Source organism: Limanda limanda, chromosome 6 (genome assembly GCF_963576545.1).
Source record: "Limanda limanda chromosome 6, fLimLim1.1, whole genome shotgun sequence".
Lineage (NCBI taxonomy): Eukaryota > Metazoa > Chordata > Actinopteri > Pleuronectiformes > Pleuronectidae > Limanda > Limanda limanda.
The window spans coordinates 23783452-23797169 of record NC_083641.1 but is presented as its reverse complement, the minus strand read 5'-3'; the positions used below and the strand labels follow the sequence as shown (position 1 = coordinate 23797169).

At 41.8% G+C, this 13718-nt stretch overlaps 2 protein-coding genes and 1 non-coding gene across 3 annotated transcripts; 2 read left to right on the top strand and 1 right to left on the bottom strand.

The window, feature by feature from the left end:
* Positions 1-64: 64 nt before the first annotated feature.
* LOC133002995 (testis-expressed protein 26-like) lies at positions 65-2318 on the bottom strand. Its single transcript, XM_061072582.1, has 7 exons — positions 2306-2318; positions 1384-1468; positions 1144-1294; positions 886-1042; positions 549-734; positions 305-466; positions 65-198 (listed from the first exon to the last, which is right to left on the bottom strand). Exons 1-7 carry the CDS (start codon positions 2316-2318, stop codon positions 65-67), a joined length of 888 nt encoding a protein of 295 aa, XP_060928565.1.
* Positions 2319-4447: 2129 nt separating this feature from the next.
* On the top strand, positions 4448-7166 carry LOC133003163 (high mobility group-T protein-like). The gene is made up of 5 exons (XM_061072794.1): positions 4448-4697; positions 5808-5963; positions 6065-6210; positions 6309-6483; positions 6603-7166. Exons 1-5 carry the CDS (start codon positions 4674-4676, stop codon positions 6732-6734), a joined length of 633 nt encoding a protein of 210 aa, XP_060928777.1. The 5' UTR covers positions 4448-4673; the 3' UTR covers positions 6735-7166.
* A 281-nt stretch (positions 7167-7447) lies between these two features.
* trnat-agu (transfer RNA threonine (anticodon AGU)) lies at positions 7448-7520 on the top strand. Its single transcript has one exon. It is a non-coding gene; the product is annotated as a tRNA-Thr (tRNA).
* Positions 7521-13718: the final 6198 nt, after the last annotated feature.

Genomic DNA, 13718 nt, shown 5'->3' with positions numbered 1-13718 from the left:
CCTTTTTTCATTTTTTTTTAACAATACCATAAGTAGCACAAAGTTTTCACACAAACTCAAGCATTTAGCCAGGTCCTGGCCAGCTTGATATCCGCTCAGGTGAGCAGGACTCAAGCACAACAGCCGGAAGTTTATTCTCCTTCTCTCCATCGTTCGGATAAGCATCTTTACTCATAACGGTTCTGACAGCCTCCTTTCCTGCCAAATCAAAAGCAAATGCAAATCACAAGTTAGATGTCTGTCAAAACCAGTAAGCACCTTTTTTTAAATGCTCCATTACTCCGAGGCATAAAGCGACGCTAACCTCCTGCAGGTAAAGTCCTGTGTAAGCGCTGCAGCTCCTGGGGCAACAGAGACTTTACTACAGATGCCACATTCGTGAATCTCTTCCCACAAAACCTGTCGTAGGCCGTCAGGTCTGATCCTCTCTGCTGAGTGTGGACATGCCGTTGCACAACAGTTGGAACTGTAACACACAGAGGAGCGTATAATAGTAATGATCAGAAATACATGTATGTGCATGATCAGGGTTATAATATTTGTGGTACCGATGCCCCGGCGGGTCCAGTTCGGGTCTGTGTTGCAGCTGTGACGAGAGCGGTAGCCCATCAGTTCGGGTTTCGGCTTCGGCTGACGATAATTGTCCCTCATCTCAGTGTCGGGGAAGCGTGTCACGTGACGCCGGATCTGCAGAGGTGCGGGTCGTCTCTCTGCATTATTAATGAGATCACATCCTGTTTGAAAATAAGGTCACAAAAAAACAGAAAATAAATAGCTGAGAGAAATATTGTGAGTGCACTGACGGTTTGATTTGTGCTTGGATGGCTCCGGTTCTTCTGCCCTGGTGTGCTTTCACGCTCTAAACAAACCGACTTGTCCTTTTACCTTGAGGCCCACCCGTGAAGTCACATCTGTAGGTGGAGTGGTACAGTGCTGTCAAGGCCTGGTGGATCTCCCCCTCAGATGGGGGACATTTCCAAGGCAACCGGACATACTCTGGGTTGTGTGTAGCGTCCCTAGGCAGCCTCCACGTCAGGAAAGACTTAGGGGAAACGGCTTGATTTGAAGGTTACGATACACTGTGAGAGGTCAAGCATGGCATTCGACTGCAAACATAACACTGAGGCGAACACAAATACCAACCTGACTGGGATGTGGGTTGTTTCTCCTCTGTCCTGTGTGAATGCACTCAGGTCTACAGGCTGCCTTCCAGCTAAAGTCCTTATGGTACACGGTTGAACCAAAAGGTCCAGACCGTGAACTAGACTCCATAGATGATGTTGACATCGGGCACCTATAGAAACGCATTAACAAAACATAACACACAAACACACACACAGAAATTCAGACTTAACCAGAGGCCCAGAGGCTCGTTATACTCACAGAAGCACCTCTGCAGCCGAGTCTGGCCTGAAGACGAACTGTCTCCTGTGACACGTTTCATACGGATCCCACCACTGTTCCACCTCTACAGAATAATGCACTGTTACATCACAACTCTGAATTCATAATGCACAGCACACACCTGTCACTGGGGGTCAGGCTGCACCGCTTCAGCCAAGAATCTGTTAAGATAAATGTCAACATGGCAAAAACACGAGATGGGGCAGAATAGGATAAAAAAAAATGTTTAACAAATAAACTAAAATCAATCCTGCATATAAGTAATTACTGCGTATATATGTTTTGTGTTTTCTTTATTAATGATACTGTAAGAAATTAAAAAAAGCTTTTTATGCTCAATAGAATTTGTAGTTTTCTTTTCTCTCATCTCCCAATATGTTGTGTTAGAGAACTGTTGAAGATATTTGTTTCTATCTGATTTTTTTTATTATAAGTGGTAAAATGTGGAGTTTTTGTGGAGATATGAACTTCCATTAAATAATTATTAACAATTCATGAAGAAAGACAAATTCTGAGAGATTTGAGAAACCTTAAACTACAAAAAAAATGTTTTGGAAAGTAAGGAGACATCCTTCCCCCCCGGGCTGGTGGAAGTTAATACTTATACCTGAGGAATTATACCCTTCATTACACTCACAACAGCGGGTAGGAACCTGAATTACCCTCAGACAAGGAGCCATGAAAAGGAGAATTAAACCTTAAACTGATAATTACATTTACTAGGCTGTATGACATTAAAGCATAATTACAGGGAATGATAATAATATACATGACTCTGCAACGGGACAAAAAATACTGTGGAATTATCCCAGCGGGTTAAAGTATCACAGTCTCAGTACACCTTATACTGAGAATTAGGATATTACTTTCTCTTAATCACACATCCTTGGTTTAACTTTACCTTTGGCTGCCATTGAAGACGGCTGCAAAGTGTTAGAGTTGATTCCAGTGTAATAAAAACCTTTTGATGAAAAGCCAGATGAAAGTTCACTTCATAGGTGGCTTGCTGAAAAGCGTATCTGACGACAATGGGAGTTAGATTTGAGCTTGTGTGTATTAACAGATTGAAAGTTTCACTCTCAGGTATTAGTTTGAATCTACTCAGAGGCAGAATGAATCCCAGCAGGATGTTTGCAGGCGCTGTGGTTATGGAGACCTGCAACATTTGAATGGCTGCTGCGTGCGAGCTGCTCAGCAGGGGGTGTTGCATTAAAAATGTAAGCTTGCAACAGATCTGTTACTGGTGTTGGAAGGTAACTAAGTACATGATGTAAGTACTGTACTGAATAAGATCTTTTAGGCACTTTTTGTGATTTCATTTTATGCCATAACCTTCAACTTTTCAAAGAGAAATTATTTGAAAATTTAGATTAGATAAAAAAAACATTGTGTGCACCCTGTCAGCTCCTTCATTGAGTGAAAATTTCAATAGCATAAACTGTTTTACATTTTCAAGATTCCATTAATGCATTTTTGATGGTGTGAATTTTTGGCCTATAGATAAATGTGAGTCTTTTAGTTTGTTCTCTATTGAAAGTAATACGCCATTAATTTACACTGAAAAAAGATGCTGTGGTTTAACGTTTAAAATGTACATTTTAAATGCTGTAAGAGTTACAACTAAACTTAATTTACTTGAAATGTTATGTGATGGAGGTGATATCTCAGATCATTGGGTAACATATACAATCAAATCTATCTGGAAGGCTACACACCATATGTGAAAAGATGTCCTGTGTTATTTTGGATGAACAGTAATACAAGCAAAGTGAGTTTCTGCTTGAATTGTCTTGTTTTGTCAGCGAAGCCCTTTTTTGTGTATTTTATTTTTTAATTGTTCATTTATTCCATTGTCATAACAACATTCACCCATAATCTACAAGGGTACATTGTAATGTTATTATACTTTAATTAACATATCTGATTACATGTTATTATATGTATTTCTATATTCTGATACATTTGTAATGACTATAAACAATATTAAAATGATTAACTGTCAGATACAAGACATTTAAAAATATTAAATCTTGTCAACGTATTGCACAATCCATCCCCTGATGCTACTATATATTTGATTTCCCTTTTTTATATTTATATATATATAAATATATACATTGTACTTTTTTTTTATTCATATTTTATCTACACTCGCACAAACACAACCAAGCAAATTCATTTTATGTGTAAACCTGCTTGGCAATAAAACTCCCTTCTGATTCAATGCATGCTTGAAAACTCTTCTTTCAAGTGTAACTTTACAAAAACAAATACATGAAGTTGCACAACCTTGAAATCCACAAAGTTCACAAACAACCTGAATGCAGCAGTGAGTGGAATCTATCATTCAAACCTCAGCTAGAAGACTTCCACTTCATGCACAGACCATTTATTGTTTATTTTATATTTTAAATGTTCATTTATTCCATTGTCATAACAACATTCACCCATAATCTACAAGGGTGCATTGTCATGTTATTGTACTTTAATGAACATATCTTACTACATGTTATTATATGTATTTCTATATACATTTCTGATACATTAGATATTACTACAAACAATATTAAAAAGATGAACTGTCTGAAACAAGTGATTTAAAAACATTTAGTCATGACAATGTATTGCAAAATCCCCTCTATGATACTATTATGTATTTGATTTCCTTTGTTTTTTTAAATATTCTTTCATATATATATTTTACAAACGCACCAAAGCAAATTAATGTTATGTGTAAACCTGCTTGACATTAAAACTCCATTCTTATTCATTGCATGGTTGAAAAACTCTGCTTTCAAGTGTAAGTTTAAAAAACAGATAAATGACATTGCACAACCTTGAAATTCACAATGAGTGGAATCTACAATTCAAACCTCAGCTACAAGACTTCCTCTTCATGCACAGACCATTTATTGTTTGGTTTTTTTCTAAGGACAGATTCCACCCGATCACATGCACTGCAGCCAACTTGAGTTTTTTTATTTACACACAATCCACACTGAACTTTCACTAGTCTCCTCACTGGGATTCACTGGAAATCAGCCGCTGGCTCTTTGTCACTGGTTCTTATCTTCGTCGCCCCCTCGTGTCTCACTCCAGCAGCAGGACGGAGCCGCTGCGTCCAATGAGAAGATCCAGCGAGTTGAGCTGGAGCCAATACCCGTGAGCAGGAGCCCGACACACGGATAAACACAGACACATCCTCCCTACTGACGACCGAGCAACTCCGGAGCGACCAGGTCCATTGTCCGAGACGAAGAGACGAGCCAATGGCTTCGTACAGAGCTGGCGGGGTAAGAAACCAGCACCATTCACCAGTTCAACACACACACACTGATGTGGTTTTAATGGGAGAAACCCGGATCCGTGTTTTCACTGTACACTGTGTGTTTCTGTTCAGCATGGCCGAGCTGCTGGAGGGGGGGGAGGATGCTAATGCTAACTCTACTACGCACTTACACAACGGGAACAGTAGCTGCGGTTGTACATTAAACTAATTTAATAGATTCCTCCGGTGAACCGAGCTGATTTACCGGGGGAACATGCAGCGCTGTGTCCGCTGCTAGCTCCCGCTAGCCTGACAATGGCTGCTGCTCCCTCTGTGAGGCTAGCTCCGGAGCTAACGCTAGCCACAAGGGGGAATAACCGCTGAGGCAGCCCGGGTCTAGGCGCACGTAGATCGGGGGTCTTTCCCTCTGAGTTTATCCCTATTTCAACTGGAAGTTAACATCCAGCGATTTGCGGTTTATTAAAAAGGCCCCGTAGGTTAAACATGAGGCCGGGGAAAGGGGTGTGAAAATGCGGAGGGCGTGAGCAAGAAGCCCGTTAGCCATTGTTAGCATCAGCAGCAGCAATCAGCCATTTTAATAATCGCCTCAATCAAAATGAGCTCCACTAGCATGCTAGCTCGCCGTTAGCATGCTAGCCCACGACACAAAGCGGAGCGGTGGCTAACGGCTAGCGAACAATCAGGAGACGATGAAAGGAAAAAATGCTAATGTATTCATCCGCAGCACGCCCCCCACAGCAGCCCGGTTATAGCTTCATGCTATATTAACGGAGAAGCTACAAATAATATAATTATTAATAATAATAATAATAATACACGACATTTGCTGCTTTTTCCACGGATTGTACGTCATATGTGTGGATTTGGATTTAGAGTGTTTGTGTTTTAAAAGAGCATATCGTCGGCCTCTTCATACAATGGATCATCAGTCACCCCCCCCCCCCCCCCCAATTCAAACAATGGCTGTGACTGACAAAGCAAGAGGAGCAGATTGCTGCAGGGACATTAAGATATTCCCACTGCAGATGCATGTCTAGACTTAAACACATTATTATTATATCATCATTATTTTTTTTACATAATTTATAAATCTCTATCTCTTTGTCTGTTTTAGTGTGGAAAGATGGGGAAGGACCCGAAGAAGCCGAGGGGCAAAATGTCCTCCTACGCTTACTTTGTGCAAACGTGCCGGGAGGAGCACAAGAAGAAGCATCCCGGTGCCAGCGTCAACTTCTCAGAGTTCTCCAAGAAATGCTCCGAGAGATGGAAGGTAATATAAATATCCTTTTAATGTCTTTATTTAAAAAATAAATATAATTTTTTTTTAATATAAATCAGTTTTTTTTCTAACCTTGCTTGTTTTTTCCTCAGACAATGTCCCAGAAGGAGAAGGGCAAGTTCGAGGATATGGCCAAACTAGACAAGGTGCGCTACGAGAGGGAAATGACGAGTTATATCCCTCCCAAGGGCCAGAAGAAGAAGCGATTCAAGGACCCCAACGCCCCCAAGAGACCACCGTATGTGCCATGATCCCCACTATAATAACAATGTTATTCCTTTTCTTCTTGATAATAAAATTCCAAGTGAAAATACTGACACGTTTTTCTTCCCACAGGTCTGCATTCTTCCTGTTCTGCGCAGACTTTCGTCCCAAGGTCAAAATTGAGACCCCTGGCCTCACCATCGGAGACACAGCGAAGAGGCTGGGAGAGATGTGGAACGGCCTCTCTGCCGAGAGCAAGCAGCCGTATGAGAAGAAGGCTGCCAAGCTGAAGGAGAAATACGACAAGGTGAATAGCCATGTCATTGAAAAAGAATCTCTTTTTTATTCAATAAACACTTATCTGAGTGAATCAGGCTTCTCTAATTAAGTTTCTCTAACGAACCATCTGACGTGCTTTTTCCACAGGAAATCATTGCTTACCGTACAAAGGGCAAAGTGGAAGTTGCAGCACCTGCCGCAGCAGTGGAGGATGATGATGATGACGAAGAGGATGGAGACGATGACGACGATGATGATGACGACGACGATGACGAGTAGATCGTAAAGGGATGGGACCTGGAGTTTTGTTTATGCCATATAACCCTACTATACTCAATTCACCATCTTGAAACAAAGTCAGATTGAACGCGAACATGTGTATATTTAATGTTTTTAAGATGTACAGTGTTATGCTCCTTTTTTTTGTAAAGTTAACACTACATATCTTAAGTTTGAGATTTTCTAGTGGTAGTTCTTTATCCCTGTTACAATTTAGGAGGACTACAAACCGGTATGAAAGTATCTAGTCTATAGGTGTTACAACTCAAAAATAAGATTTCTGAGTTGGTAGTGTGTTTCTTTTATTTTGGAAAAAAAAAATGTATGTGCTGTCCCAATGTCTTTTTATTGTTCTTTGAATACCACTCTCTAATATCAAATGCAGCTGTCGACATTTAAGAATGTCCTCAATAAAGGTTGTTTTTTAAAGAAGGCTGCCGTGATCTTTTTTATCAACTACACACACGATTAACTGGATGAGTCGGTGCAAGATGACAGGATGTTTGTTCTCATTAGTTCTGACAATTTACTTGTAATATTAATATTAAATGGTATAAACAACATTTAAAATAGCCAGTGACTATTATTTGCACATCTTAAACAAGAAAAATACTATATAAGTATGCGTATAGTATAATGCTAAAAGAACAGGCTGTGGTTTTAAAAGAGTTAACCAGCAGTATTAATTGATGTTTGAAGTGGAGTTTGTCACCGGCGCCGTGGCTTAGTTGGTAAAGCGTCTGTCTAGTAAACAGAAGATCCTGGGTTCAATTCCCAGCGGTGCCTTTTAACTGCATTTAGTTGTAAGTACCTGTACTATGTAAAGTTGAATCTCATCTAACCTCCCAACACTCGTACCCAAATAACCTTGAAAAGCAACAATCCTCCTTAGTTTATTTTATGGTAGATTCAGTAACTTGAACCAGAAGGTGGCGCCATGACAGTCAGTTCTCACAATTTTAACCAAAGCCACCTCCGGGCCAAATCCACATTGTCAAGACACCCAATGCCAAACAGTGAAGGCATGAACATAACCTTAAATAATAATTGCCATCTGTCCCGTCCTCTACAAATAAAACCCTAAAGCTCAAGTTTCTTGATATTCTCTCTAAGAAGTGATCAGACTATTCAAAAAAATTATTTTGAAAATATCTCCCCCTTAAATTGTCATTTGCTGAGCAGCAAAAGATGAGGTGAACTCTGACTTCTGTCCAAATTACTGAATTTTAATCTGTCTGAATGATCATTCACCAGCTGGATTCTTGTTTAAATTCTCCCGTTCAGGTTCATTAGAGGCTCTACAGTGTAGTTTGTACTAAACAGACTGAGTGTGTGTTCTTTGTCCCTCAATGTTACTACATAGTACATTCAAGGCATATAACACACAGCAGGACAAATATGAACGTAACAGAAATAGTTGACCCCAAGGAGTATAGACGCCAGCTTTTGTCTGAATTACACTGACTACATCCCACACACAAACCTCTGTGTTGTGCTCTTATTTGACCAAAGTGTGGAGAGAAGAGTCCTTTTCTGTGTGAGTGCAGGGGGAGATCGGATAGATTTCCCTGTGCCTGTAATTGGAGCCTCATGGCCTCCCAGTCACTTAGGGGGGGTTTTACATGTCTGTTTATCAGCCTATTCTCAGCAGCGTTGCCCTTTGCCACACAAAGAACTGTCCTCCACTCAGTAGCGTGTGTAAATATGAGTGAAGTCCCTGTGGCCTCCTTTCAGTGGGGGTCTCGTTTCACACAGAAACCAGCAGTAATGATGGTGGTCTGATCCCCTACGTAGCATAGCTGTTAGCATTAACCATATCCTATAATTGATTATATTGTGGATAACAAAGATGGACTTATTAGAATACATCTGAAATGTTAGCCATGTGTCCTGCCAAGTCAACTTGTTAATTCAGTTTCAACACTGTCAGCTCTCTTATGAGACTTGTGATCCAGGGCTGCAGTTTTCTCTTTCCTCTCTCTTCAGTCATTGAACAAATGCTTTTCAGTCTCTGAACGAATCCTCCGTCTGACACGCAGTGAGAAAGGCTCCCTGTCATCTGCCCGACTGCAGGCGACTGCTCAAAGAGTTTGTTTCGTCTCAACACTGAGGACCTCACTAGCAAAATCCATGAAGAGAATATAAAACAAACTGATTCAGCAAAAGCTTTGTAAGTTATGTTTTGCCCTTTTGTTACTTTCTATAGAATTTGGGCAGATTTTTATAAAGAAAACTAGTGCAGTTTTAATTGAAATGATTAATTGATCGATTATGGGGCTTAATAATACTATGTTCAAGAACAACTTTGCATCTGGTGCATTTTGGAGTTCTCAAAAGAACATGTTTTTGGGTGCAGGATTTGCATGGAGTGATGTCAAAGGGGGCGTGTCAGTCAGGATTACAAGCTAAAGAGGCTGAGTGGTCCCTATGGATACAGCTTTTATAGTTTTCCGTTTGTTGCTCGTGCGTGGAGGTAAGGTTCTGCAGTTTCCAGGACTTCGCTCCTCAATGCCATGTCTGTTTGGTCTTTGCTCGGAGCTTTTTTATTTCTCTCCTGTGTGATTGTGACCAAAGCACTTTGGAAGTAAACCTCATAATGGAATCTACTGGACAACAGAGAAAAGTTTTGATTTTACTGTTTCCTTTTTCGGTGAGTTGGTCGGTTGGTTCATATGTTTCAGCAGTGATTGGATTTGTATCAATCCCTGTCTAATTTAATGTCATTTGTGAGGTTAAAGTGCATTACGAGGATTGAAAAGATGCATTTCTTGCCTGTTTCTTTGGTCCCTCAGGTGTTTAATATTGCTTCCTCTCATGGACCCTCGACTGGAAACTCAGTGAACACGAGCAGTGAGACGCAGTTTGCAGATTTAGTCTTAAGGCAGTTTCCCTTCTCATCTGTTGATGTTGTGCCCCAGAAAGAAGCAGTCAGCTCACACTCTGATAACCGATGGAGGACACAGGCGGCTTCCTCCAGAGGTGTTTATTCATTTGAAGTGAAAGAAGACACAGTACCAGGTCAGTTGCCTGTTCAGAGAAGCCTTCATCATGTCAATTAGGCCAAAATACATAGTAATGTTTGATGACAATGCTTCATTTTGAGTATTGAATTATAGCTTTTGAAATATTGCTATTTGACTTGTAATTCAAGATCAGCCCTATCCTCATTTTGACTATTGTGAAGGTCTGTGTGTGTTTGATAATGTTTCTACATGTTTTCACCATGTAGTTGTGTCTTATCCAATGTGCTGACAGGAACAGTTGTGGGAAAGTTGGAAACAGTGTTTGGAAGTCCCACGCCTATCACGTATTCAGTGCAGGAGGATGACGGAGAGAACCTGTTCCTCCTCAGCCTCCTCTCAGGGGACTTCCTATTATCCCGCAGCCTGGATTTCGAGGCACAGAGTATCTACGTTCTCACAGTGGCGGTGCAGCAGGGGGATTCACAGGTATCCAGTGTCAGGGTGTACTTCAATGTGTTGAACGTGAACGACAACCCCCCTGTTTTCAGTCAGGATGCCTTCTCTGCGTCACTGCTGGAAGACACACGGGTTGGAGCATGCTTCCTGTCCTTGGATGTGTCGGATAAAGATGATGGTAAGTGCACTGGGAAAAGTTCGTGGGACTGTCTTTAGTTTGTAGGTTTTTAAATATTCAGTTGATCACATTTACAAAAACATACAGGCCCCTATAGGACATCACCATAAAACTGGCTTTGCATCTCGTACATCAAGCATCTGTGTGTTTTAGTGTGCTGAAATAATTCTCTATATAGAGGAATAAACCTTTTATTTTTTAGAATATAAGAAGAGCTCGAGGAAGTCTATTCATACTTTAAACCAGTGCTGACATACTGAAAACACAGGAATTTCTCCTTTATGCTTCGTTCCGATATCCTCCTATGAGGGATTTATGGGTGTAATGCAAGCAATTAGGGTCAGATCCACATTTCACAGTTCGGCCAAAGCTAATAAGACCATATAGGCACGTGTGACAGCAATTGTTCCTTCAATGAAAGTGATGTACTTTCTGTACGAAGCATCAGCTTCATCCACATGTTTCAATTGGTCACAGCAATAGAAATAATAGAGATAATAGAGAGAATCCCACAGTTAATTAAATTGACCTCTAAGCTCATTGTGCATGTCCAATGTGTCCTTCTGAGTTACGAGGGTAAAATTGCAGAATCATTATTCACACATTAGTCAAAATAAGACATTAACGATTCTAATGACATTAACTTGAGCAGGTTTTATGACGTGTTTTTATATCATGCAGGCAGTTGACAAGAGAGTGTGGAGGAGTTGAGTGGATGGTTTGGTGCCGAGATAAACTTGTGTGTCGTCAGCATAGCGGTGGAAGTTAAGTCTGGTGATTCAGTTCAATTTGTAATAAGGTCCTTCATGATCTTTTCCTCTCTGCCAGATGACAACGGAGAGTTGACACTAAAGGTACTGGATGGAGATGAAGAGACAGCGTTTTTCATGACCTCAGCTGGAAGCCTATGCCTGAACAAGGAGTTGGACAGAGAGAGACAATCCTCCTACAATGTGACTGTGACGGCGAGTGACAATGTCCAGCCCGAGTCTCTGCAGCTCACCAGCACAGCACACGTGATCGTGGTGGTTCAGGACGTCAATGACAACGCTCCTCTGTTTGTGTCAGGCCCAAGTGTCCGTGTACCAGAGGACGCCGCTCGTCACTCTGTGGTGACGACTGCACATGCTGAGGATGGAGATGCTGGATCCAACGGGGAAGTTTTATATTATTTAAACAACAACTCCAGTGGAATGTTTAGCATCAATACCACAAGTGGGGAAATCTCCCTGGAGGAGACCTTAGATAGAGAACAGGTAGATACTCTGACCATTACTATAGCAGCTGCTGACCGAGGCTCGCCCAGCATGGCAACCACCATGAATCTCACTGTGCACGTTGACGACGCAAACGACAACGACCCTGAGTTCTCGCAGAGTTCGTACAGTCTGACAGTGAGAGAAGATATCCCCAGAGGAACCAGCTTGTTTCAGGTTCAGGCTCACGATCGAGACATCGGGCCAAACGGACAAGTGCGGTACGGGCTGACGCAGGCGAGTCCGTTTGTGGTGGACGCGGTCCGAGGGGTCGTGACAGTCATGGGCAAACTGGACAGAGAGAAGGACTCAAACTACAACTTAATCATAACAGTTGTGGATCAGGGTAACACACCCAGATATGCCACTGCTGCTCTCAGTGTCACAGTGTTGGACATCAATGACTTTGCTCCCCGGTTTTCTCCAGAAACACTGGTCCTACATGTCTTGGAGAATGAGGACGACCCGGCTCAGCTCACACATCAGGTGCTCGTGGGTCTCATCTATGAGTCAAGTGAATAACGTGAATGTTTTCGTGTTAATTACTAAACTTTTGTGTGTGTTTTTTGGAGCAGCTTTCGGCTTTGGATGAAGATTTAGGGCTCAACAGTCAGCTCACCTATTTCTTACAGAGTGGAAACAGTGATGGTTTGTTCTCCATCACTCTCAATGGCACTTTTCAAATTCTACACAGCCTGGACCGAGAGAGAGAATCACTATATGTCATCACCATCATTGCTGTTGATTCAGGTAATTTAAGTTTAAATTAAGATTTAGGCTAATTTTGTACGGCGATTATTATCCTGTGACTGAATAGTCATTTCAATAATGAATATCACCTTGTCATTTGAAGGACTGCCGCCGCTAACAGGAACTCTCACCGTACACGTCATAGTGGATGACGTCAACGACAACCACCCAGAGTTCAGTGAGGAAGTGTACAACACCATTGTGTATGAGGACAGTCCCCCCGGCACAGTGTTTGCTATGATGATGGCATCTGACATTGATGAGGGAGTCAATGGAGAAATAAGGTAAACCAAAGACTTTAAATTCCCAATTTGAAACTGTGAATAAGTTGTAATTATTAAACAGTTTACTTTCCGTGGTCTGGGTTTCTATTTTTGTAATGCCATGTTTCTTTTGTACAGTAGCACCTATGTTGCTGAATTATTTGCATTACTTATATTTAAGTGCGATACACACAGACAGTTTGTTGTATTTTCCTTCAGGTATTTCATGGATAACCCTGATGTACCTTTTGCCGTTGAGGAAACATCTGGAGAGCTGCTTACAACCGACGTCCTGGACCGAGAGACAGTCGCCATTTACAGGTTTACAGTGATGAGCAGCGATAAACATCCCACTCAGCCTCTGTCCGGCTCAGTGCTCGTCACTGTGCTCGTTGGAGACATCAACGACCACTGGCCCAAGTTTATGAACAGCCCCTATGTGGCCCATGTGCCCACCGAAATGGCTCCAGGTGAGAGATAAGACATCCACTTATTTATAAATTCTAGGTTTTTGAATAAGACTGAGGGTCTATGTGTGTTTTCTGTCTTGCAGGCTCGGTTGTTTGCGCAGTGAAAGCAACGGACGACGATACTGATATGAACGCAGAACTGCATTATTCATTATATGGACCGAGTTCAGATCTGTTTTCCATTGATACACACAGCGGCACCTTGTTCACTTCAAGAGCTCTCCAGAGAACAGAAGACGTTATTGTCAACATACACGTGGAAGACGCAGGAGAAAATCCTAAATTTGACACCGCAACCGTGAGTATCAGGTTTCAAAACATCTCTGAGTTCCCGGAGATGAATGTGGATGTTCTGAGCTCGTCCCTCTCTGAAGACGAGCCGGTGGGAACCTTCGTGGCTCTGCTCTCTGCTGTGAGCGGCAGAGCGGAGCCCGTCTCTTTCTATCTGGCATCTGGAAACTTTGAAGACGTGTTTCATGTGGAGCAATTAACTGGAGCGCTGACGGTGGAGAACTTTCTGGATTACGAGAACAAAAAGGAGTTTACTTTGTTGGTAGAAGCCAGAGACTCCGGCTCGCCTCCTTTCTCATCATTTGCAGAGATTCACGTAAACATCAGCGACGTCAATGACAACTTCCCACAGTTCAC

Bases quoted from the DNA above. Each gene is read 5' to 3' on its own strand.
- LOC133003163 (XM_061072794.1), top strand. From the start codon at position 4,674: ATGGCTTCGTACAGAGCTGGCGGG. The intron at 4,698-5,807 runs GTAAGAAACCAG...TGTCTGTTTTAG, and splicing joins CTTCGTACAGAGCTGGCGGG to TGTGGAAAGATGGGGAAGGA. The intron at 5,964-6,064 runs GTAATATAAATA...TTTTTTCCTCAG, and splicing joins AATGCTCCGAGAGATGGAAG to ACAATGTCCCAGAAGGAGAA.
- LOC133002995 (XM_061072582.1), bottom strand. The intron at 1,295-1,383 runs GTGAGTATAACG...GCGTTTCTATAG, and splicing joins TCGGCTGCAGAGGTGCTTCT to GTGCCCGATGTCAACATCAT. The intron at 467-548 runs GTACCACAAATA...TGTGTGTTACAG, and splicing joins CTGGACCCGCCGGGGCATCG to TTCCAACTGTTGTGCAACGG.